Source organism: Hippocampus guttulatus, chromosome 6 (genome assembly GCF_054856545.1).
Source record: "Hippocampus guttulatus isolate MCC_2025c chromosome 6, RoL_Hgut_1.0, whole genome shotgun sequence".
NCBI classification, from domain to species: Eukaryota; Metazoa; Chordata; class Actinopteri; order Syngnathiformes; family Syngnathidae; genus Hippocampus; species Hippocampus guttulatus.
The window spans coordinates 15,272,176-15,298,943 of NC_141266.1; the positions used below are offsets into that span (position 1 = coordinate 15,272,176).

General features: G+C 42.8%; 2 protein-coding genes across 4 annotated transcripts in view; both read left to right on the forward strand.

Moving 5' to 3' along the window:
* The first annotated feature begins 4,026 nt into the window (after positions 1–4,026).
* LOC147203704 (uncharacterized) lies at positions 4,027–8,030 on the forward strand. 2 transcript variants are annotated; one of them, XM_086113956.1, is made up of 5 exons: positions 4,027–4,296; positions 4,384–4,466; positions 4,545–4,719; positions 6,595–6,686; positions 6,756–8,030. In XM_086113956.1, the coding sequence occupies exons 1-5, from the start codon at positions 4,191–4,193 to the stop codon at positions 7,314–7,316; spliced, it is 1,017 nt and encodes a 338-aa protein (XP_085970082.1). In that variant the 5' UTR covers positions 4,027–4,190; the 3' UTR covers positions 7,317–8,030. The 2 variants fall into 2 exon arrangements, with proteins under 2 accessions (XP_085970082.1, XP_085970081.1); XM_086113955.1 differs by having other exon boundaries at positions 6,595–8,030.
* Positions 8,031–9,801: 1,771 nt separating this feature from the next.
* Positions 9,802–26,768, forward strand: part of osbpl3b (oxysterol binding protein-like 3b) — a 31,757-nt gene continuing 14,790 nt past the window's right edge. For both annotated transcript variants that reach the window (XM_086114014.1, XM_086114015.1), the window contains exons 1-8: positions 9,802–9,951; positions 13,470–13,630; positions 21,548–21,684; positions 24,372–24,488; positions 24,940–24,993; positions 25,149–25,262; positions 25,461–25,616; positions 25,746–25,869. In XM_086114014.1, coding sequence (XP_085970140.1) covers positions 21,592–21,684; positions 24,372–24,488; positions 24,940–24,993; positions 25,149–25,262; positions 25,461–25,616; positions 25,746–25,869 — 658 coding nt within the window. In that variant the 5' untranslated portion in view covers positions 9,802–9,951; positions 13,470–13,630; positions 21,548–21,591. The remainder of the gene's footprint in view (positions 9,952–13,469; positions 13,631–21,547; positions 21,685–24,371; positions 24,489–24,939; positions 24,994–25,148; positions 25,263–25,460; positions 25,617–25,745; positions 25,870–26,768) is intronic.

A 26,768-nucleotide genomic window follows, 5' to 3' on the forward strand; every position in this document is an offset into this window, starting at 1 on the left:
GCTTCCTCCAATGAGTTGGTGGAGTTGAGGAGGTCTTCGAAGTATTCTCCCCACCGACTCACAACGTCCCGAGTCGAGGTCATCAGCGATGTCAGATGGTGGACCAGAATTTCCTCGAAGCCGTCCGGAAGTCGGCTTCCATGGCTTCGCCGAACTCTTCCCATGCCCGAGTTTTTTGCCTCGGAGTCTGCTGAAGCTGCGTTCTCCTTGGCCAGCCTGTACCCATCAGCTGCTTCTGGAGTCCCACGGCCCATAAAGTCCAACCCCTCTCGACAGAACCGGCACCAGAGCCCAGGGTGTGTGTGTGTGGAGTCAAGTCCAACTATGTCAACTCTTATGATAAATGAAAATCTAACACTAGTTCGGTTCTCATCAAATTAATGAATAAAATGGTTCACAATGTCATCTTCATGTTGCCTAGCTGCTGCTGCTGCTGCACAATATTATGTTCGGTGATGCAAATACGTTGCAATCAACCCCTTGTGTTCACATTAAATATAACCATTGTTAAACATCAAAAACACTGCAGGCTCCTCTCCACATATCCTGTCAGATCCACTGTACTTGTCTTTTGATCTAGGGTTGCATAATGTTGGAGATGATTGTTTGATAATGTTAAGTACTGCGCATGCCTGACATAAACTGAAAACATTCATATGGTATGCAAACCAGAGCCTTAGAGTTCATTCACAGGGAATTAGCTGTATTTTAAGGAAATAAAATAGCTCGACCACCAAAGAGAGAAAATTTACATGAAAAAAACCCCCCTGAACTCCAAGCTGATTAGAGTATAGTGCGGTTTCTCCTTCAGTACAGCTGAGGAAATAACGAAGTCCGTCATGAAAACTGAGAAGATTTACAATATTGGATTCATTAGGATTTTTTTCCCCTTCAAACGTATCTTGGCAGAAATATCAAAATGGAAGGGAAAAAAATTGCTCAAGATGTGCATCACCCAGGTGATGAACAGGATTTTAATGAACAGACACAAGCGGACACACGGGTGAGCTGGAACAAAAGAGGCAATGACTTCAATCAAAGACTGCATGGACTATCAGAAAGATGAGGTGACATTTGAAGCAAAAGATAAAAATTATCAATGTTGGACAAAATGACTCCTGATGGCAGATCTCTCGCGCAAGGTTAGAAATTAATTTTGTGGTTAACGCAATGGAACAGAAAATGGATGAATGTGCAAGACAGTATTATCCTAACTGATTGATTACATCACAGATACAGTATTTGCAGTCACAAACGCTATTTTTCCTCAGCCACCATTTCTACTTAAACTCCTGTGTTTGTGCAACCCCTTATAAGCCATAACCACTCTTTATACCTCTCCTCGATATTATCAAGCCGCTGCAATATGTGATTCACTACAGTGGCAGGAATCGGGCGAGAACGGCTCTTTCCACTGGAGCAAATCTATGTAACTGGTTACTGGCCTGCCGTACGTTTGTATTTTACTGATACTCTCAAGGACATCTCATGGGAATCCCAATTAAAAAGCACAATGCAGCAGAGTCTTGTAGTACATCGCTGCTGAGAGTCCAAGGAGAGATAGCAGCACTGATCCATGAACGCTTTGTGCATTGTATAACGTCCAACACCGAGTGCAATGTACGCATTCATCTTTGAACCAGATGTAATAGAATGCTAAAGCGAGCCATTGTTTCACTGCAAGGTTGCTATCGATTGGCACTTATGGTTTCTTTCAACTTTGTATGTTTTGCATATGAGTACGTAAGCAACTTGGAATTGGCTGGCGTCCAGTACAGTATGTGCCCTGCCCCTTGGCCAAAGTCAGCTGGGATAAGCTCCACCTCACCCATGACAATAGGACTATTGATACAGAAAATGGGACGATAGAATACAGTTGTGGAAGAATTGTTCCAGCGCTGGTGTCACAAAAAAAGAAATCATTCAAACCCAAACTACCAGTTTTCCTCTTCAAAGCGGGCCAGACGATCAAGCAGCTTGTCTACAGAGTTCCTGCGGCGTTTGCTTTGTTCAGTGCATGAGAGAGGTGAACGTTTTGAAAGGACAACTCGTGGCTTCTTTACCGTAACGACAAACCTCCGCTCGTAATCACAATCAGCCAGTTAGAGGCTGAGAAGAACATCGCTGTTGACACCAGTCCTGGAACTTTTCTATGACACCTCATTTAGTATGTTTTAGAGCAAATCAAATATGCGTACAGATGCAAATAACCTCCTCAATCGTCTCTCAGACCTTGAGAGTAGTGTTGAAGTGCAGCCTTGACATGTAGCTGTTTCTCCTCGGTTGCATTGCAACAGAGACGGTGAAAGATGACTCCTTGTAACCAAAACCAAATTCTTCCTAGGCAGGTGTCTGGTTTCAGCATGCGTCCAACACTGGTAGCTTGAGCACTCTTTCAGCTCATAATGTGATTTATGCAATCTGTGACGTTGTATTAAATTTATCGTCACAGTTGTTTGGTCGATCTGGACTCCTCGGATCCAGGCCCTTCCTTCTTTACCACCTCCTGCTGCACTGTTCAGAAACGCTATCCGTCAACTGGATAAGGTGGACTGGCTGCTCGTACCTGTGAAGGTAAACCAGAGTAACATTTGTTCAATTTGGTGATTTCTTTTCGAAAGGCTGGGAAGATAATTTGTTCTGTTGTGTTGAATGCATGTCCACTGTGCGGCTTGCCTCCAAGGTGCTACTTCAACACAGCATGTCGATTATAAAGCCCAAATGAATGAAAAATATGACATTTATGTTCAATACATTGAAAAACGTTTTTGTTGAATTTAATTTGTTAAGTGGTGGCACCAAATGATATCATCTGGATTCAGATACATTTGAACTATAGAGCTACTTAAAACATGTACCAGGGGTGTCAAACTCATTTTTGTCGTGGGCCACATTGGAGTCACCGTTTCCCTTGGAGGGCCATTATGACTGTCAAACCATATGAAGAAGTCAAGAATAATGGTTTATTCAACAATTGTTGAAGTGGCTGTTATGAGGGCTTTGGTCACAAGAAAATGCTTACAATATTTGCTATTTATTACATATGAGAATGTGAAATTTTGCAAGATTTTAGCAAGCATCAATCATGGAAGGTGACATGTTTGATTTGCTTTCGCGGGCCAGATAATATGATGTGGTGGGCCAGATCTGCCCCCCGGGCCTTGAGTTTGACACCTGTGATGTATCTGGATCCAAATGATTTCGTTTTACGCAACCCGTTGATGAAATAAAATTGAGTAAATACAACACGCCATTTTTTTTCAGTGTACTTAACATACACATCGCTCCATTATATGTATACCGGTAGTCATGCATGGTTCTATTCAAAACGTCATTTTGTTTTATTGTCAGTGTGAAAATTCATGAAAATTAAAGGAAACGTATGGACATAAACAGGGATATCCGGTATTGGAAGTATCATTAAGCAATGGCAATAAAATGCTTTGGCTATTCAATGCATTCATGTAAAGGAATAAACTTTACAAAATATGTAGTAAATTCGCTTTTCTAGTTGCCAATTACATTTGTGTGTGTGGGGGGGGGGTCATTGAATTAAATATCAACTAAAGTATGTGAAGTTAAGATAGAAGTGAATTAAAATGAATATACATGAACATTTTCTTTCTGCATCAATGCATCCCCAATGGCTTCCACCTCTTTACAACTCCAATCCAAATGAATCTTTTCATGGTGGAAAAAAAATCGGTTCCTCTCTTCAATCATCTCATCTGAGTTTTTGCAACCAGATGGAGTCCTCCGCAGTCAACAACAGCGTCAGGTGAGCCCATACGGACAACATGCATCCCAAAACTGGCAAATGAATCGAAACTAATGATTGCTCTTCTCCTTTTACAGGCAAACTGTGAGTCACTCTTACATCAGTGATGTCACAAAGAAAAGTGATGCACCCCTCAGTGATCAGCTGTGAGTAATCCTGCTTGTTTTGCCATTAGCTTTACACTAAACAAGACCGCCGCGGAGTAATTATGTGTTTTTTCATAGCGTTCCAAAACCCACAGATGTAAATGTAGTGTGAGTATGGCTCCTGCGATGATTCCTTGTCGAAATGCGCTTGCGGCTGAGCCCGCCTTGAACATCTGTTGACTAAATGATTTCCAAACAGGGAGAAAGCAGCAAAGACTGCGATTCCAAGAGAACATCCCTATGCATCCCACATCTCCCGCTTTGAGATGTTCCCATCCTTCCGGTCATCCGGTGATCGTCGAGCAGGGTTCCCTTTTATCAGCCCCATCGTCCCAACTACACCGAAGGTTACTGTACTCAGCAAAGCAAAAGGTACGAAGGATGTAATTGGTAGTGGCTGGTTGTAAGCTGTTGCTTTCTCAGCTGTTTTGTCCCCCCCCCCCCCCCCCCCCCATTCAGGTGGTCCATACAGGCATGAGATTTTGGAGACACCAACAAGGGCAAAAACAGCCAAGTGGCCAGGAGAGATCAGCTACACAGACGTAAATGATATTTGACCTACAAAATTCACGCCACCTTATGTACACATCTGAGCTTTTCTGTTCATTCTTGTTTTCTAGCGTCCAAAGCCCGTCAGGGGAGTACGGCACGCCTTGTACGCGGCTCCCACAAGGGCGGTTCTGCCCAACCCCAAAATTTGTGACGGGGATTTGACGGCTTCTGACTGGACAAGTAACATGTTGAGGAGTATGGATAGGATGCATTGGATCACTTCTTATCAGATGCACTACCAAGGTAAATTCCTTTAAATGGTCTTTGCAAGAAACTGAAATAGACACTGAAGACAGCGACTGTAATGGAGAACCCTTGCAAATATTACGGCTGGCTTTTGTGGTGCTATCCTCAAATGGACTGCTTTTGGACCCTTCATATTTGACCTTTGTTTACCAATACGTGTATATTTTTAATAACCTTTTGCATATCAGTCATTTTGAAACAAAACAGTAAATAGTCGGACAGATGTAGATTAGCAGATTAGACTAACAAAATTTGGCACATGGTCAAAACGACTTGTGAGGATCCGGGTAGAGGGTACGAGTACAGGACAGTATTTTTTATTTCTTGGATTGAATTAAATGAAGTTGACTATTCTAATCACATGGAACTTCCTCGTCCAACTCCCCAGAATCAAAATGCTGCTGCCTGTCTTTTTGTCATCGCTCTTTTTTTTTTTCACTTTTACTGTGACTGACTGACATTGTTTCTGTACCGGTCATTACTGCAAAACAACGAATCTAATAGTGGCCTGGGACGTTTACACGGGACTCTACTTTTTGGCAATGCACAAACCAGTGGCATTGCGTCGGGGAAGGATCTATAAAAATAGAAATATGTACTGTATTTACCTACACCGATAGCAGTTTGTTCTCCATTCCATAACATTTATTATTCCTTGTGCATCTTGGCCAAAGATAATTGCTTTGACGTTTGCACAATGACCCAAACAAATGATGGGGCTCGCTAACAATAAACACACGTTTGGTTTGCACACAAGCACAAAGTATAGAGAGTTCCGGAAGGGTACAAAAAGATCCATAGTGGATTGGCGGCCCCCTGGGGAGCTCTGAACGGATTAGATGGCGCTGGTCTTGACTCGCCTTGGGCCCATGCTTCTCTACTGATGCGAGCCACATGAAAAATAAATACCGGTACCTGGACCCAGTTGCAGCATCGAGTCTTTTTGGGTTGGAGTCCTCGTTGCTATTCAAGTTGAGGGAACAACTGCTGTGTGCGCTTCCCTGCAGAGGAGCACCAAACCCCCCAACGTTGTGTCAAACCACTTCAGATGACTTAATCGAGATTTTTAACTTGATTTAGTTCTGGGCTCTGCCTGTGCCATTCCAAAACGTCAGTTGTTTTCTGGTGAAGCCATGTTGACTCGCACAAGGTCATTGCTGTCTAGCAGACGTGAGAATCTTTCAGGCTAAAATGAAGGGCAGTTCTACCGCAAAAGGCATTCTTGCTGTTGTCGGTTAGGCTGAATCCTTTTATAGTTAAAAAAAAAAAAAAAAAGTTTTTCCACTCACCTTCTCCTTTTCTCCGCTCAACTGGGACATCTTTGTTTCGTGTTGTTCACAAAGTTGTATTGCTTATTGCTCCCCTCTTCCTCAATCGCACAGAAATAGTCCATTGCAGAAGAAGGGAGAGGATCATGATAGATTCAGCATTTGATGTGCTTTAAAGCATGTGGATTCAACGAAAACAATAATAAAAAAAAAAGCATCTTTAAATGGAAGAAAACTCTTATTAATTTGTTTTTATAACACATTTGGGGGCCCTTATAACTCTCGCTAGCCCCGGAAGAAGAGCGCTCGAAACGACCAAGATAGCCCAAGCATTTGATGTGTTGTTAAGCACGTGAATTGAAACTAAAACAGTCTTTTTTTTTCTTTTTTTAAACGGAAGAAAACATTCATTAATCTGTTTTTATGAAACATGAGGGCCTCCTGGAAGTCTCGGGGCTCCAGGCAATTGACTCTTTGAGTGTTTCTCTCGTGATAAGTCAGTCGCTAATGATGCCGTCCCAACCATGTTTCATTGTGAGTCCAAAGTGGTGCTCTTTTGATGAGCCACATTGTTCATCTTTCTTTATTTTTATTGTTTTTTTAGGGTTGCAGCAAGCTTGTAAAATTGATGACTTTAGGGAAAAAATGAGTGAGCCCACTGGGAGGACTTCGCATTGTGCACCGCCGGGAACAGAGGTGAGAAAATACGCAATTAAGTCAACACGACAGCATTCCACTGTCGCTAATGAGAAGCTTTCCCTCCAGAGGGATCGGTCTGTTTATGTGCTGGTTCCTTCGAAACTGAGACAGAGAAGAAGACAGGGGAGAAACAGCAAGAGCACTTATGCCGACATGTTTTCACCAGCTACTAACCAAGGCGCAACTTCCGCGAGGATCCAACGTATCTGTCCGATGTGTCAATGCAATAACACAACGGGTCCACAGAACGTGGTTTCAGATCCCTCACGCGCCGTGAGTGGTGGGACAGAAGCCACCGAGTCAAATCAAGCGGAGAGCAAGGAGGCAGCCAAAGTGCATTTTGATGAAAACCTCACGAGGCCTCCCGCGTCGACAAACGAACAAGGCGCCCGACGCAAACTGTCGCGGCTTCGTGTGCTGCCCGGCATCGCACCTGTGGGAAGAGCTGCCGGCATGAGGGCGGGTGCGGGTGATGGCCTTCTGGGCCTGCAAGGCAATTATTCCAGGACAAACGCCCATCACAACTTTAACAGCTCCGTCAAATATGCTTCTCTGGACTTGAGGGACAATATTTTCACCGGCAAGAAACATAACTTCTATGGCCTCAACTGTAACATCATCCACTGACAATGTGGTCAGCCACCGTTGAGCAGCCGCTGTTATGTTGAATTCTCGGCAAAATGTACTAAAATTCGACTTGAAATATTGAACAGTAAAAAAAAAAAGAAAGAAAAAAACCCGATTTCGAATGTGAAAGTAAAAGGCAAACATTCAGAAAGGAAAAGAAGGGCTTCAACCTTCAAACCGGCGCTTTGTGACACAAAGTTCTTGAGGCCTGACCCTCAGCTTCGAATGATGTAACATTCTTTTCATTTTCATTTTTTCTTTTTCATTCATTTATGCTTTCAGAATAGAAGGACATTGACATTTGACACAGACACACACACAAAACACAAACCGACGTTTGCAGCTCTTCTTTTTTAAAACTTTTTACTGCTCTTTCCCTGACAGGAACTCGACGATAAACGGGATCATGCTGCCTCATTTCTTTTAAAATGCGTGCGCTTTCATGGGATCTTTATGCACATTTACTTTTATTGGTAGTCATAAAACACAGTACAGAGACTCTGATGCTCACCTGCAATAAATTTCAGGTTGCTTTGCCTCCTCTTGGTGTTTGTCTGCACACATAATCAGGAATACTTTTACCTGACAATGCAAATTATGCTTGAGTTGATTCAAAACACATCATTATTGGGCAGTGGACCTCGACACACCTCACTTATTTCTGTCTTCTTTATAGGACTTGCTGTTTCAAGTCCTTAAATGTTCAGCACAATAGATGGAAGAGTTGGAAATGTCCTCTTGGGGTGGGGTGGGATTTGGGTGCACCCTGTCCGACACATCATCAGTTGAATGCCTCAACATCATTGGGTGTTTCGGCCATTTTTAACATCCTCTGCCGAGGTTGGCCCGGTTGATCAGACTCTGTGTGTGTCGCACGGTGGCACCACATGGTCATAACTGAAATAATAATCATACTAACCATCCATCCGTTTTCCATTCCGCTTATCCTCATAAGGGTCGCGGGCGTGCTGGAGCCTATCCCAGCTGTCTTCGGGCCGTTGGCAGGGTACACCCTGAACTGTTTGCCAGCCAATCACAGGGCACACATAGACGAACAACCATTTGCGTTCACAATCACACCTAGGGACAATTTCAGAGTGTTCCATTAGCCTGCCATGCATGTTTTTGGAATGTGGGAGGAAACCGGAGTACCCGGAGAAAACCCACGCTGGAACGGGGAGAACATGCAAACTCCACTCAGGAAGGCCGCAGCCCGGAATCAAATCCTAATCTTCTGCACTGTGAGGCGGACGCGGTAACCAGTCACCCACCGCGCCGCCCGAATAATCATACTATCAAAGAATTTTATTTTGTTTAAATTTAAAAAAACATTTTCATCGAGCTCTCATATTAGGTTATGCTGATTTGAAAGCGCTGTATAAATAAAGATGTAGTGATGTACTTAATGATGTGTCTACTGGCTATTATACAAGGGTGCCCATTAAATCTCTTTATAATTTAACACATTTATTACAGCAGCAAATGAATAGACACGTCTGTGCAAAATATTGCAAAATGAGAAATATGTATTGAAGTTCTTTTGCCTCATTTAATTCACCTCCACAATGTGCATTGATAATTGCACAGAGAACACCAGGGTGCGACTCGATTCATTTTCATGTTTGCTAGAGCATCGAATCATCAATAATGGTGATGGCATCAGTGATCTTTTGCTTCAGGCCTGTGATGTTCCATATCTTTGTTCAATATGCGGTAGGTTTAACAATTATCATAAACCAATATGAGCATTGCGCATTTTCTTCAGGATTCACCATTTGAGCTATTTATTTAACACAACCTGTTTTAGCAACATACACAAACGTAATAGGATTGGATAACCACTGAGTAAGTAGAAATTTGATGAACACATGAACACAAGAGGGGCTAAAATTACTGATACATTCTGTACTTCAGTAGATATTTGTGATGGATAATTGTATAAGACGGTCGACTAAAAGTAGAAATACCGACTGAACTCCTTACGTTTAAAAAAAGGACAAAGCAAATTAAGCAAATCTCCAAAATGAGCTTCAATTATTTGATGGCATCTTATCCGCAGAGGTGTAATTAGGATGCTTGGTCAATAGAAGGCAGTATAACTTCATATTCGTCCCACATTTTTTTTCTTTTCTCTCTTATTTATTTTATTTTATTTTTAGTCATGTCAGTCGGCGTTATTATTAGTTCAAAGGTTCTCAGGTAGTTAATATTAAAAAAAATCTACTCTCAAGGTTTACACCAGGTAAACGAATGGAAGGTTTTAGTAATCTTAACCAGAAATGACAAATTGACTGGTTGGGGGGTCCCCCGACATACGTCATAGAAGCACACTGTGGGGGAAAAAAGAAGCCACGCCCTTTAATGATTCGTCACTTCTTTCTTAACTCTAATTGGCTTTTATTTGGATCAGCGAGCAAGTATCCGCCTTCTGCTCGCAGCGGTGAGCAAATGAAGGTTTTCTTTCCCCCCCGCCCCCATGAATGAGTGGAAGCTGTGCTGGTGTTCGTGTCACGAACCAGAAGGCAGTCATTTGAATTAAATATCTTTGTATATTATTGTCATTTTCGCTGCCTCTACCTCTTTTTGTGCCACATATTCGAAACATCCACCACGATCGCCAGAAAAACACATCAAGGTGAGCGTGCTCTCTTCTTAGTCATTCCTGTTATTTCAAGATCTTTTGTCAAGTAGTATAAAGTTGATTTCGAGTTTTGGTCTCGTGTTTGAACAGCAACGGTATATTGTTTTGAAGTTAGAAGAAATAGAAACACTTGATAAAATACATGACACGCCAAGGCTATCAATAATGTATTGTTTAAAAAGTGACAGCCATTGCTCATACATGCTGAGATGTGCGGTACGCACCGCTCTCAGTGCAGCCCAGCATCTCACGCCCACTGTCAGAGCCTTACTGCTGCTCGTCAAGACGCAAATATATCTTCTTTAGTCAATTTCTCCATGTTAGTCATGAGCAAACACCCACACGTTTCTTTAGAAATGCAACGTCGACTTGCAGAACTTTTGAGGTCAGCGTGACTGGCTGACATTCACACAAGCTGGAATTTCACGACTAACGTAGGGTGCACTGACGGACAAAGGAGCCTTTCAGGTAATGCTCACCAGGCGCTGCGTCCTGCAGGCTCACTCTGTGTTGCTTACTGGGAATGTGTGCTGCTCATTGATGGGAATTGTAGACGGAAGCTTGAGTGCTTGTCAGCTATAATGATGCGGGGCTGTTTTTTCCTTCTGAGCTCATGATTGAAAACCCAGCCTTGATGGATGCCTGCTAGACTGATTACTTAGTCATTTACATTGGGAGAGGTGGGCAAGGTGGACTAGTGGTTTGTACATCTGCCTCATGGTTATGAGTGTGGGGTTGGCATGTTCTTGCTTGTGGTCATGCGTTTAGGTTCATTCAAGACTGTAAATTGTCCATAGGCCCGAATGTGTGGGTGTGCATTGTTGCTGACTGGCTTGTGACAAGTACAGCATCAGGTGGGATGGGCCCCAGATCCCCCAGTGAGGAGTTGTGCCAAAGAAAATTGATTTATGTATTGGGAGAGGTAAAAGAAAAATAATGTGTGTGGCTGTATTTGCAACATGTTCATTTCAAATTTAGATGTAGCAACACTGTATGGGATTGGAGGTTGGCTCCCAGCTCCTCCTCAAGATACTGACCGAGTTTTAAGTTATATGCTCCAAAGCAATCAAATCCGGTGGAGAAGATTAGTGGCTGCTGAAGTCAAACATGTGCCGGTGCCAATTTTGGTTTCGTCCATCATTAACACTCTTCACTGGCCCTCTGACAGGACGCGATTGGTTTGCCAAGAAAGAGAAGTTCAGAAGTGAATTCTGTCGCATTTCCATTAACTCGATGGCAGCGCTGTAGCTTGTGGTTCACAACCTTATTGTCACGTATTCCAACCCTTCGCCCGAATCAGCTATGACAATAAACGGCAGCACTTCGACAAAAACAAGCATTTTGTGACTATCTGAATAACTGCAATACAGCAATATGAACGCCTATCCTGTCAATGAAATTCCCTTCAGTGAGAACCAAATTTAGAGTTTGGGGTTGGAGATGGAAAAGTTTAGGAAATGTGGTCTCAATGAGTTGCAGACGGTCACCATTCTCATTGCGTGTTTTGTTCTTTTGTTGACTCTTCTATTCGCTATATCTGCAGCTTCTGCCCGTATCCTTTTTCTTTGCCACTCATCTGATGCGGGGCTGTTTGGTAAGATTTCCCAGTTGGTTTTGAACGGCGACAGATCTTTATCGTCAGTACAGTGTATCCATTCAGGATTTTTGCATTAGATGCCGTTTTTATGAAGAAGACAGTCAATACAGTACGCCCTTCTACAACACACAGAGAATTGAATTAAAACACAACCGATGCGGACAGAAATGACAATCCTCACCTTGCATCATGGCTGAGATATTGAGATGGTGAGATGAATGCGAGGTCTGTCACTCTTGAAACAACTTAGGGTTTCGGTGCCTTGTTGAAGAGCAACTAATAGAACTAATATTCCATGTTTGCGGCTGTGGAAGGACGGCCTGAGGTGGTACCATATTCATTACACACCGAGCCTCCAAAGAAATAACTCCGGAGGAGTTTTGCTTTTGTGCGTTTTTGTGACGAGTAATGGAGGCTGCGTTATGAACACCATAGAACATGAAATGGAACTTATTGTGAGGTAGGAACACGATATACACATCTGTTCAGTGCAATGGGGGATTATTAAAAACATTTTTTTTTCATTATGCAGTTCAACAATAGCAGCGTCGATGCTGACATGATCATCTGTTGAGTTCACCGTCCATGCTCAAAGGAGCTTGAACTGTACTCGTTGGCACAAGCAGTGTTTTCTGAGTGATGGATTTGTAGACATCGTGTTTCATTTCCTTCAAGTTTTCCAATTCAAGTGATTTATCCCCTGGGGATCGTGCCAACGCACAGCTTCCTTCTTTAATGCTTAGGCACTTGTGCCTCTTAGCATTCTGCCAGTGCCGTTTTCTTTTTATTTGGCACAAATGATTTTCCGCCTTGCAGCTGTTCCGTTCCATCCAGAGAATCACTTCTACCAACATTACGACTCGTGTTTAGGTCTGTCGTCATGGATTTTCCGGACTTAGCTTCAATTGTATGCCGTTAATGACATCATTTGTCAGTGGCGGTAAAAATCCAAAGGCAGGCTGTCGCTTGAGTGCAGGGTTGGGCAAAACAACCAAATTATTTGTGGAAGTAGTGTGACAAGGGCCAAGTGCAAACATTACACTTTGTGCAGATTTAGATTTAAGTGACTGTCCAAAAATATTTCATTTATCATTTTGGAAGTTCCGTAGGTACGACACAGACATAACCTGAGTTTCTATGAAAGTCGGAACATAGAGATATTCCTGTATAAAGAACCTATTTACAGCATAGCGTCTCCTCACTTTTCACGAATTATGTGTTCTCCGAGCCCCACAATAGGCGAATTTCTGCCAAGGAGAGGGTTGACTCCTTTTTTTAACGCTGCTATTAAGCCACTATGAACCCCCCCATCACACACACACACACACAGAAGAAGAACGATAGTCAAGGCAACCGGCATACATTTCTCCAACAAGGATTTATAGCGTCAAAAGCTGCATGAACTCACCAGAATTGTACCTTTAGCTACAATGTCGCGTGGGATTCTTGTTAAAGTAAGTCATTTTAAACTCTAAAGAAAAAGTTTTACATAGTTATTTATCAGACATTATGTTCTCCTCGTGCTGGTGCCGAATTTATGAACGCAGTCTATAATGAACTGCTAGTGCTTCACCTGTTTACTTTCCTTGTATTGTCTGACTCAATGCGCTCCGGTATTCTGTCTTTTGGGGTTCTCATAATAACCGAATAGCACATTTGAATAATGTTGGGAGTCTCCGAATGTTCTGAGTGAAGCAATGCACCTCGGAGGGTTTTTCTGAACACACCCAAGAACGGGGATTTGGGGGGTGACGAGCTCTAATGTTCATGGTCTCGGTTTTTGTAAAGCTAATCCCCCTACCCCCACACCACACCCCAAAAAAACAAAAAACTAAAGCGACCAGCACATTTCACTGTTTGTTGTTGTCCGTGGCTCTAATTTGAAGTAGCTATTTTATTTGCTCTTTGTTTACAGCCCGAACCTGGAAAATATTATCGTCATCTTTAGGGAGAGTTCCTAACTGCCCAGGGTGACATCAGCAAATGCGCGTCAGGCCAGGTGCATGTGACTCACCTCCTTGAGAGCTGTTAAACATCGCATCCAGAGAAGACCTCATTAGATGTCACCTTCTTCAGGTTGTTGCACACATACTCATACTCACTCATGTGACGGCTTTTCAAACTGTCACTTTTCGTCCTGTGTTGTAAACTATGTATTTTATGACTCGGGTCGCATTCGGTCCATATTATAGGTACAAGGAAGGAAAAGATGGAACAGTTTAGGAAGTGGATAAAACAAACCATCAGAAATAATCTGTTGGGATTTTAGGCAAACTCAGGTGTTCCCTCTTTCCCCACATGAATAGTTCACTACGCTGTATGAGTAAATAGGTCGATGTGGTTTTATAAGATGCAATTGTAAAGATGAGTGGAGTGACATTTGTATAGTGATGGGGAAAAGAGGACGCAGCAGTGAGCATTCAGTGCATTTTAGTCACGCTGATTATTGCAGATGAGTCACGATGATTAAAGGTTTTAGAATTACATTTGTTTCTTAGTCCGCTTATTATAGTGACATGCTGACTTTTTTTTTTTTAATAGCAGCTTGCTGTGCCAGTCTGTAACCTCCTCCAGGCATCAGAGGCAGAAGGAAGCCCAAACACACTCTCCAACAGAAACTTGACATGAATTTTTAACACAGGCTGCACTTTCAGATCTTTTTCACGTAAAAACAATCACACATGCTAACGGTTTTCACAGAATATCAGAGCTTTTGTACCTGAATTATTCAAAGCGTTCACAGTGTATTTCAGTGGCAGCTCTGAAGCGCTTGAATACTGCTCCCTTTTAGCCAGTTTTGCTTTTCAACTACTGTGACCGCTGCCAATGAATCACGTTTATTTAACATATTAAGAGGTTTCTGGCCTGGCCTTTTAATTTGTGTAATCAATTCGTGTAGACTGTAACCATAATATTAGGAACATCTTATAGCAATAGCACTTTTGAAAGTTAGCTTTGGCGTTTGACTTAACCCAGGCAGCTGAATTTAAGAGAATACAGTGAACCTGACAATTTACACTCACATATAACCTACTCATTATTTTATAACAATAATTGATTAATATACAGTATATATATGTTTTGAACTTGTTACCGACTACTCAACACCAATCCATATGGCATTACTGCGAAAAAGAGATTAGTTATGCTACTGAGTTAGCATGCTAATATTGAAATCCCATATCGCATATCACATGTTATTCCAACATCGAGCTTGTACTTAGTGTTTCAGGCTTCTCCTGTGTATTCACAGCCCTGTCTTTAGCAAACTATTAAAGAAATATTCATGATTTATTCAGGAATCCACGTTAATAAAAGAGGAACGATTTGTCGATGCAGCTGTCAGAATTTGTGAAATCAATGAAATGCCTCCAAATGTCTGTGTGTGTTTCTCTGCAAATATATCTCAAGCTAATGACATTTTCTCAATACCGCTCAGCTGTTTACAAATCAGACGTTTGGTTCTCTGAGTTTTAAAGTTAAAAAAAAAAAGATGCATGGTGTGCACATGACGTTGTTATCCTTGAATGGAAAGATCCTACCAAAACCGTTTGGACTGGACTGCTAGGTGACATTTTTCACTCCACTTAACTTGCAAGTGGACATGGTCCAACCTCACCAAACAATAAGGACCAGGATCAGATGACAGCGATCACACTTAACTGAGCCCGCTGCACAAACTGAACAATTTCCTCCGAGAGCATTTTTCCCCACTCAAACCTGAGTATGAGCTCGGTCTGACAAGCCCTGATGGACACATTTGGTCTATTTCCACAATCCTCTCTTTGACATCCAATAGAGGAAAATGTGCCTTTTACAAATATGACACTGGTCTGTTTTTGAGGTATTCATTTAACAGACATGTCTATTATTGTGATGTGTTGGTAAAGTTTCCAGTACTGGATCATATTGAGAGCTGTCAATATTTTTTACGCCTTTTACTATACAGTATCTCATTCGGCAACAGGAACCTGTTCAGTGTCGTCTTTTGTCTCGGTCAATATCAAAGTGACAAAAGAGGTTAATTGCTAGCCCCATTCGTGAAGCAGTTGAGAATTGTAACCTTGCTTCCCGAAAGCAACAGCCGGATTGTGCTGTATTTTTTTTTTTGTGTGTGTGTGTGTGGAGTGAGCACTTCTTACGAAATCAGCACATTTATGTTCTTTAGTGCTCTTCTGTCAGTGTTAAAATGTTCTGACCCACCTCAGAGTCCTAATAATCTGATGTTGAGCTGTGAGTCCCTCACAGTTGCTCACACACCAAATATACTGTGGAGACAGGGGCCACTAGTGTGTGTGTGTGTGTGTGTGTGTATTGTTGAGGATGTGGTTGATTAGCAGGATGCCTTGGGGTGAACGTGTTTGTGAAAATTTGAGTGGTTTGTACTTCTGTCTTTTGATTGTATGAATGAAGCACATGGAGTAGAAGGGAGTGGTTGACGTCATGATCACATTTTAAGCAGCTCAAGTGCGTTATTTGGACCGTCTCCTTCTGAGTTTGGCAGCCTTTACCTGTCAAGCCTTAAGCAGATCTGCGCAGGTGTTACCATCTGTGTCACTTGTTCTGAGAAGGTACAGGTACTAGAAATGCAGACGCAATCTTTTGACATACGAAACATGTGATATAGTCGCGGATGTTGCTATGATGCGGAGTACAAGCGTCTAAGAACTGAATAATAAGCAAAAATGGAACATCCAGCAAACTTTTACCCGCTTGCATAAATTAATGTAGGTGAATGCGGTATACAGGGTACAAGGCACAGTGCGTGTTTGCTCAACTCTGCAGGGTTTTCACGTGTGTGTTGCTCAGCTTCATTCATCATTTCTTGAGCGGTAGTCCTGCTGGTGAAGTCGGGTTGTCCTTCATGTTGTTAATGGTGGAAGAGAAGTGCCGATGAATTGCTCTTTACAGAGAACCTTTTTTCGGCGCATTTTACCGATGTTTTCGGGACCGACGTCCATTTTGTCATAGCAGAGTCATTTCCAGACTTCCTACATTGCAGCCAACCAGTGGACCTCTTTGCGTTTCCTTTTGAGACAGGATTCATAAGAATGTGAAATGGAGCAACTATGGTCACCTGAAAGCTGGATTTACACATTTAAGTCCATTCTGATCAATTTTTGATGTAATTGTTATGACTGTCTATTTCCATGGAAATTTCAAGTAATACATCAGATTTGTCTTTTTTTTTATGTACATAGAGCACATGAAACAACCTGCATGCACAGACACCCGGATTTCACGTAAATAACTTCACAAGTGTAAACTTCAGGCAGTCACAGCCCCGAAGTCAACAATAACACGCGCACAGAAAATATTAACACTCGTTCACAAAGGATTCAGATTTTCCAAAATCATATGGACATGTCCATCCATTTGTATTGCTTAAAATGTTTTTCAATGTTTTTATTTCTGCTGTTTGTGCAGACCTGGTTGTAATGATACGGTATGTCACCAGTCTGTATTTCAATGAAGTAAATAAATTTGTACATCCAATCTGTTATTATTTTTGTTATTATTGCTACACTCATATTGGCACATTGGTACGTATTGGATTTGTACCAACATTTGGGATAGGCCCGATTCTGGTCTGAGGATATCTGATTCCATGTGTTTTTCCATTGATGCTGTCACAGGACATGTACAAATTATGCCTATTAAGGGCAAAATAATTTAATTGGGTCACACGAACACTGCTGTGTGAATCCAGCCATTTTATCCACCTGTTTTATTAAAAAGAGAACAATACATACAACAGGGAAAGGTACATTTGCAGAGTCCACTTTCTTGCGCACTTTCATCATACTTAATGGAGGGGGGAAAATGTTAAGACAAGAATGGGTAAAAGAGGAAGTGAAATATGTTGTGTCATGAAAAAAGACAAACATGATGACACCACTGAAATTGTCTTAACCCTCTTGTATGCTGTTGCTCTCTCTCTCTCTCTCTCTCTCTTCTTAGCTTCCTGTGTTGACCTCTTCAGTTTTCTCTGGCTTTGCTGAGAAGGTCCTCACCCTCTAAAGTTTACTATTAAAATTTGAAATTTAAAATGTGGGAGAACACTGCCGGCATTGAGTAGTCACACTGCTAAGAGTGCTCCAAAAGATGAAAAAAAAAAATCACATGATATGAAATGATAATTTCTAATGTTTTTGAGACAGAATCAAGCATATTTACTCTGGTAGCTGTCAGTGCAAGAATGTTCTTAAAGACAGCAGCAGCAAGAATCACCTTTCTGCTCAAGACAAGCTGGCCTTAGGCGCGTCTTGCATGTTAAAACTCTAATTCAATTAAGCAAAGGCTTGTTACTGGGGCTAATCCAGATGGATGTATGGTCATCAGCACAACAAAGAAACTTAACAACAATAGCAGGAGCTTTGTTTTTTAGACTTATGACCCGCCTGTGCATGCAGAGATAATAGGACCTATTTTGGTATAGACTGGCATCCGTGTGCTCGGTGAAAAAAGAGGCCGCGTTATACCTCTTGGACGTTCTTACGCCCACTACAATAAAAATTTGGTAACAGAAAGTAGCTTGCGCTTAGTCTAAAAAAGGCGCATCATGATTTTCGTGCCAAAGCAACGGTCCAGTTCAACGTCTTTCCGCAGTAGGTAGATGCGCCACACCCCGAGCGCATCTGCAAATTTGGTTACAAAAGTAGACTAAATATTAGACTTGGTAAAAGCAGGTCTAACTCGCGGCGCAGGTGGTGTAGCACAATTTTGCGAAAGTTGGTCAAAGCCGCAGGCAGACAGATGTGTGTAGTTGATGTTACCAGATTTTATTCATAATCATTTATGAATATGACACCAGTGTGGTACAGTCCGTTTGAACCGTTGTAGGAATCCATTCACACACATTCCTACAGGGGAGATATTGGTGCTGCGCCTCTTGAGCTAAGAGACTGTTAAAAGTAGTCGGTAAGCAGACTAGCATCTCTCGAGCAACTAGTCGCCATTTTGCATTTCATTTGCATTTCAAACCGTGACCCTCGAGTTCGAAAGCCTAAGCTATTTACTTACACCCTCATTTTTACAAAAAAAAGGGACAACCGTTGATTTTGTTTTAAACCACATTGCGCATCTGATTACCCTGATTTCTGAGATTTTAGGATTATATTTATTTCTCTCACACAGCTCCCATTTAAATATTGCTTGCGAGTTAAAACAGGATGTATGGTTTTATGAAAAAATTAACTTCATTGAGAATAAATTGCGCTTCTCTTTTTTTCTCCCTTCAAAGAAAAACAATTACAGTACAGTGAGTGCTTGAATACTGTATTATGATTAATATTACAAAACATGACACCATTACTACACTTTCAGGCTTCAACCAAGAGATTACATCTTGCGACTCACATCCTAATGATGTCTAAAAGCCTGGCAGGGATGTCAGCATTTCCTTTGGCAGACTCTGGAGACTCTGGAAGGAACGAGAAACATCTGCATCATGAAGTGCAGATTGTAATAGAGGGCTTCCAGCTTTTGTCAATCTAGTTAGTGCAGACATTAGGCCATCTCAACTGAGATCATTTGCTCAGCAAGACTTGCTGAAAGGTCTCTATTAAGCCGTAAACTGAGAGAGGTTGCCTGCTGTCACGCACTGTGTTTATGAGGCCTAACCGAACGAAGCACCTTTGTACGACAAATCGTAGATGCATATATTTTTTTTATATTAACCTTTTTTCTTGCAGATGAATGTGCGACTAGCGTTAGACATTAAAACTCACACAACGGTAAAGGTGTGCCAAGATTTGAAAAATAGGATCATAAATAGGTTAATGGCACTGCAGTGGAGCATTTTTGCGAGAGGGCCCAAAAATCTATTTTTTCTTCGGACACAATGGATGAGTGCTTGGTTTCTGTCTCGTCCCAACTTGTAGGTCAAATCCACAAGGCTGAGGGAGTTTTTTTGACGGCATGAAATGTGGCCATCTTGTATGAGATAAAAAGGAGCCCCGATAGGTGACGGTGTGACAAACTGACTCTGCATCACCGGCCTGATCAGTTGAAGGTGGATGAATAAATCATCGAAGTGGAGGCGGTGCTGCGATGAACATATACCGTAGATAGATTTGTAGCGAAGCAAAGTCACTCACCATGTGGCTGATGGCTCCATTCGGACGCTGTAAATGGGGTCCAAGCAAAGGGAGGAGGTGAAGGAAGAGGTGTCAGATGACCACGCTTTTGTCTGTTCGACACGAGAAGCCGAGGCCATTAGACAGCACAAAGCTTGCAAATGCAGAGCAGGTAACGTGATTATCCTCACTCCTGCTTCAAAGTGGTTGTCAACACATAGCCGTCCGTGCGCCCATTGGAAACAGAATGCCACCCTGGACACAATACAGTAGTAGGGTAGTACGGTATTATCCGCACTATAAGGCGCTTCGGAGTACAAAGCGCACCTTCAATAAATGGCCCAATTTAAAACAGTTTTTATATATAGGGCGCACCACATTTTAAGGCGCATAGAATAAAAGCTACAATTGCGGTTGCGTTATGCATCCACTAGATGGAGCTATGCTAAAGGGAATACAATACAATTAAGGACAGCTTTATTTATATAGAGCTTTTACAACCGCTGCAGCTGTAACAAAGCGCTTTACAGAACATTTAAAATACCATGTCCAAGAAATCAGAACGTTGATCATATATAAGGCGCATCGAATTAAAAGGCACGCTGTCAGCTTTTGAGAAAATCGAATGCTTTTCAGTGCACCTTATAGTGTGGAATATACGGTATTCCCTGACACACAAATAGAAGTGTGAACACAATATTTGGGATTTCACCAGATCACCTTTACAGCAGGTAATGTTTTGTGAACAAAATATATGTACCAGGGTACAAAAAAAAAAAGTTTTCCATTGCTATATTCTCAACTGTTCACAATCTTTAATATGTTCAGGTAATAGCAGCCTATAGCTTACTTTATACCCTAATGCGCATAAAGGTGACATAACCATTGTTTTACGTTAAATGTTCTGTAAAGTGCTTTGTTACTCTTGCGAAAGCGCTCTATAAATAAATACATATTGTATACATTGTCTTGTATTCAGACTTGTGTTTGGAATTAAAAATTCAGCTAGTGCAATATATGGACAAGTGGATGGGATTGTCACCAAGCACTCTGGGGAGCCCGGTTTGAAGCCATCTTAAGTAGTTCTGTTGATGCACCCTTGAGCCAGATTCTGAAACCGAAAAATCAGCTCAGGGCCAGAAGTCTGTCGAGGTATGCTATCACACACGCATACAGTATCTATCTTGCCAGCAAACGTTCTCCAAACCAAATGGGTTTGGACAACGCAACCAATTAATGCTCATCACTGCTCTTAGAATAACAAACAGCCACTGGATGCATAAACAGAATGCGGTTTCATGTTTTGACATGGTGAGCCATGCGGACGCATTCTGTTAATGAGTCTGCGTCGAGTGTGGCAGTTGACTGAATGTCCCAAAAAGGACCAATTATTTTTACACTCTGGTGAAGTGATGATATTACTTGTCTCCGTTGATGTGACATGTGGCAATTTTCCAGTTCTGTTCTTACAATAAGTATTTTACCCAAAAGAGATATTAAGCAATGAGTTTGTTCAGTAAATAGATTTTTTAAAATTCCTTCCATTAAGCTGCCCTGTCTCAGGTGCTTGGCCAGGCAGAATGGTGGCTCTGTATGCTTCTCTATGCCTGGCAGGTTAATGGACCACATTCCTCCCACATTCCAAAAACATGCACGGCAGGCTGATTGAACACTCTACATTGTCCCGAGGTGCGAGTGTGAGCGCGGATGGTTGTTCGTCTATGAATGCCCTGCGATTGGCTGGCAACCAGTTCAGGGTGTCCCCCGCCTCCTGCCCGAAGACACCCTGGATAGGCTCCAGCACGCCCGTGACCCTCGTGAGGATAACACGGTTCATGGATGGACTATTAAAGCCATCTTTTTCTATCCCTCACTCCCTCTCATGATCTTGTGTCCGCTTTTTTGTTCTCACCAGACGAGAGGAATGTTGCTGGCACCCCGGCCATAGTGTGATCTGAGATGGGCTCAGAGGAGCATACGTCAGTCATGTCGCAGAAGATCTCCTTGTCCCGCAGCAACAGCAGCTCCTCATCCAAACATGACAGCCGACAGGTAAAACACGCCGACAGGTACTTAATGTCAGTGGTGGTCCTAGCCTGCGTGTATGGCCCCTCTCCACGAACACACGCAGACTAAAGAGAAAAAAACAAACTGTTTATGTTCTTGGAAATGGATACGGAATTCAAAACAGATATGTTGCAATGTACAAATACAGCAACAGCAAAGAATAATTAGAATTATTGAAAAAAAAAATGTGCACGCGCGTGCACACACACACACACACACACACACACACACACACACACACAAAAACACAAATCTTGCATCGCACAAAAAAAAAATAACAGAACCTAATTTTATTTTTAAGATTAGATTGTAAATTTAAGAGATAAGGCTTTCTGCCATCTGGCCTTCCTTGATGCTAAATTGTATACGTTGCTGTTCTTGTATAATATCTGCTCCACAATTATGTGGTCAAAGCTTATAATGCTGAGGCCACTTTATTATAAATTATTAATTTCTCAGAAATGAATTAGCAAGGGGCGGCACGGTGGTCGACTGGTGAGCATGTCCACCTGTCAGCGCAAGAGGTGGAAGGTTTGATTCCGGCCTTCGTGTGTGGAGTTAGCATGTTCTCCTCGTGCCTGTGTGGGTTTTCTCCGGGTACTCCGGTTTCCATGGCAGGTTAATGGAACACTCAAAATTTTCCCTAAGGTGCATTTGTCAGAGCGAATGGTTGTTCGTCTATATAAGATAAGAAAACCTTTATTTGTCCAACAACGGAGAAATTTGAAATATGTGCTCTTTGATTGGCTGGCAACCAGTACAGGGTGCTCCTGTACTACTACTACTACTACTACTACTCCTACTGCCCCAAGACAGCTAGGATAGGCTCCAGCATGCCCGCAACCCTTGTGAGGATAAATGGCTTTGAAAATGGATAGATGGTTGGATGAATGGGCAAGAGGCTAATAAAAGAGACATTACAAGGTTTCATGAAACACTTTGCTAATTAACGTCACCATTAGAGGTTATCGAGAACTTCAAACCGGAACCCTCTTCCCCATAAATAAAAAGCACATACTATTGTCATAAGATTAAAGCGGTCGTCATAGCGGCATCATTTACTTATTTCTCTTCCTCTGCTTTTCTTTCAAAATTGTGCACCTGATGGCTCTGACCATTTCCCCAATGTGTTTGCCAGAAGCGTAAACCTGCATTTGCATTCGACAGATGCGCCACTCCACAAGGGGACGCAACTCCCACATGCAAATGTTGACGAAGGACATGTCATGTACTTAGAAACCGATTCACAGCATTTTTGTGATTTACTTTGGGGCATTTGCCAAGAGAATCAATGCTCCCCTATGCGGCCACACGTAATGCACATACCCAAAACCGCCACTGGTTGTGGTGTTCACTTACGGTTGTAAACATTTGCATCCCTTCACATTTGTGTGCTTGTCACTGCCAGTTTGTTTATGAAATCTGAAAACCAGTTCCAAAGCCCCCTATTCCACTGAGCGGCTGACAATTGCGAGTGTTTTCCAGGACAGCGAATGTTGTCAGTGACGATCCGTTCAAGGGGGTAAATGCTCGCCTAACGGTCACCAGACGTTTGCCTGTACTTTTGAAATTTGGAACATGTTCAAAATTCCATTGCGAGCTGAAAACCCCCCACTAAACTCTTATCCCGAATGTCTGGTGAACATATGGGACCTCAAACAAAAACCCTGACATGCATTTTGCTCCCTACGCCAGCAGTCACCACTGTTTGCTGCTGAGTGGGATAGAGGCTTCAATATCAGCCACTTTGAACAAAATACACCAAATTACTCAAAATAAGCCCAAACTCCGGAACGTTCCAGGATCATTTGGAGATGTCTTTCTCAATGTGCACCCTTTCACTTATATAAACATAACGAATACAAATAAAATGTTTCTTTGCCTTGGCACAAAGAATCATTTGCATTGCAGAACACAATTTCAAGCTTGGCAAAGGTCTCCACTCTCTCGAGTCTTGTTTTGTATTGCCCTTTTCCATGAATGCAATTGAACATTGCTATCAAATCCAATCACTCTCTCATGCCTTGACAAATTACCGAAACTGTTGGCCCCCCGGTTGTTGTTGTTGTTCCAAGCAGTGTATCATTAGTTTTTCATCAACCACAAAAGCTTATCCATTTGTAAATAAATGTTAGCACTTGTTACAGGTCACGCAACCGGCGAGGCTGGTGCTATAATGCAAGGTTTTTTTGGCTCGTCATACAAACCAAGCCATTACCCGGAGAGCCGTCGTGACCTAACCCGTACGTGTCTGTGATCCTTCAGCAATGCTGCTAAAAATGATATGTGCAACATGGCATATTGTCTCGTCATGTACGTCACTGCTGACGCCTTCTGAGTGTGTTTCGACCTTCACAACACGAGTCCAGACTGTCGGACAAGACCGTATGTCCAATGACTCACTGTGTGACAGTGTCACTGGGGATGTGACAAACCCTCAGATGGCAAGAAGGAGTCACGCCTCTTCTCTTAGTACTGTAAATCATTTGTTCTGAGGGTTTCTTTGAGGCAGACCTGCCCCTACAAATCACACCCTCTCCTTCTGGTGACCTTTAGTGTGAACTCTGGACACTGGAGCAGTTATTTAGACCAAAAAAAAAAAAGTCAACCGACAAACCAATCAAGCTTCGACAAGGACATAATGTGATGTTGGGCGTTTATCTAACCTGCAGGACAGCTGGGAGATTGTGGAGGGTCTACGCGGAGGCTTCAGCAATGTCCTGGAGCCGCAGAAACAGGAAAGCTATGTGCTCAAGAAGAGAAAATGGCCCTTGAAGGGCTGGCATAAGGTACACTGTCTCACGTCTGAATACGCCCCCCCCCCGCCCCCTCTTTAGTGTGGTTTCCCCTCTGCGTTGGCAAGGCAATTTTCTTGGCCATATCTGTCGTCAGGCTGGTCGAATTTGCAAAAATGAACTTGTCCAGGTCACTGTTCGCGCCTTGACTCAATAAAGATTGGGAAGCACTACTGTACGTTTCCCCCCGTTGCGGAGTGGCGTGCGACATGTCGCTGCTCCACATGCAAGGCTTCCTGTGCGATGCATTAGCTGATGGCCTGCTGATTTGTCGGGCTGAATATGTTTAGTATTGACTTTTTCGTACTTTCAACAGTCACATGTGCAGGAAGAGCAAGAGCGCTCGTCGCTTTTACAAAGAGAGTTCATGATAGCCACATATGACAATAGCAACGCATGAAGCTGCATCTATACTTACCTTATGTCATTTGTTTTCTCCCTATAGAGATACTTTTCCCTGGACAAGGGCATCCTGAAGTATGGCAAGTGCAATGCTGATGTGAGTTGCCTACCGGCTCCAAATGACGTGGCCTTGCCTTTTACAGCTCGTGCTCTTCCCGTGTTGCCTACTAGACCAGCAACAGGCAATTACATTATTGTAGATGTTGAAATTTATGATGCACCGTGTTCAGAGCATAATGTGTTGCCTTGCAGATTGAGAAGGGGAAGCTTCACGGCTGCATTGATGTGGGGCTCTCCGTGATGGCCATTAAGAAGAAAGCCAAGTGCATCGATCTTGATGCCGAGGAGAACATCTATCACCTGAAGGTAAACCGCTAGGCTAGTCAACAGGCCGATGTATCGGAAATGAGGTAAAAACATGAACCGCTCCAATAATTTCCCTCGCAGCTAAACATATATATTCTTAAATGAGCGCGGGGTGACCTTGTGTTGTGTTTGTGTGTGAACAAGACATTGTTTGCGCCCGTCACCTCGCCTTGTCCTTGTGTCTTGTGCGCCGTGCAGATCAAGTCACAGGAGCTGTTTGATGAATGGGTGTCCAAGCTACGTCACCACCGACTCTATCGGCAAAATGAGATTGCCGTGTGTCCCAACGAGAAGTCCTTCCACTTCCCCCACTACCCCTCCCCCACATCTCCTGATTGCACCCCTCTTAGAAAGGTATAGCTGCCCGAATGAACCGTCACCGCTCATATCGAGGCTTATTTTTCCTTGCTTAAGTTCAGCTCTAATATTTGCGAAGAGGTAATAAATATTGTTGTTATTGGGGATGACCTTTTGTTTGTGCAGTGTGGGCCTATACGCAGGCAGTCCACGGTGCACTCAGCGGGGGCGTTCCCTTTCAGCTACAGTAGCCAAGCCAAGGTAACAGCCTGGCTGCAGTCATCTGATGACATGGACAAGTGCTCCAAAGGTGAACGCGCGCACAGCTGCTCATCGGCAAGCTCCATCACGAAAAATACTTCAGTCATATCGTATCTTCATTGTTTGAGGGTCAAATGCACTTCGCAATACATTCTATAGGACAGCAGTGAAACTATACCCGAGTAGATTTCGTTTTTCTCTCATAGCACCCATTTTGAAATCCCTCCCACCAAATTAGAAGCCTTTAAATTGTCCATAACTGTCAATGTCCCCGCGAATGACTGGCAACCAGTCCAGTTTGTACCCTGCCTCTTGCCCAGAGTTATTTTCACCCGAATGGGCATACATTGAATTTGAATGTACGCTTTTGCAGCAACAGCGGCCTCTGTTGCCTTCAGGAGTAATCACAGGATTGCTTGAGAGTACTGTACAGTATTGTATTTTCTCAACGGCTGAATTTGAATCTGTTTTATTGCCCGATGAGGCTTTTGCGAGAACATGACATTTTTTAAATAATACACAATATCTTATAAGCTCGTATTTGAATTCCAATATGAAGCGACTATTGTCGAAATGAAAATAAGATTAAGTACGATGCAGTCGTAAAAGCCCTGTAAAAGACAAAAAGAGATTTTTCTGCCCTGAGGGCCTAACTACAAGTTGTTCATCCATCCATTTTCTGATCCGCCTAATCCTCACAAGGGTCGCAGAGAGTGCTGGAGCCTATCCCAGCCGACCTCGGGCAGCAGGCGGGGGGGACACCCTGAACCGGTTGCCAGCCAATCGCAGGGCACACACAGACGAACAACCATCCGCGCTCCCACTCACACCTAGGGTCAATTTAGAGTGTTCAATCAGCCTGCCATGCATGTTTTTGGAATGTGGGAGGTAACCGGAGTACCCGGAGAAAACCCACGCAGGCCCGGGGAGAACATGCAAACTCCACAC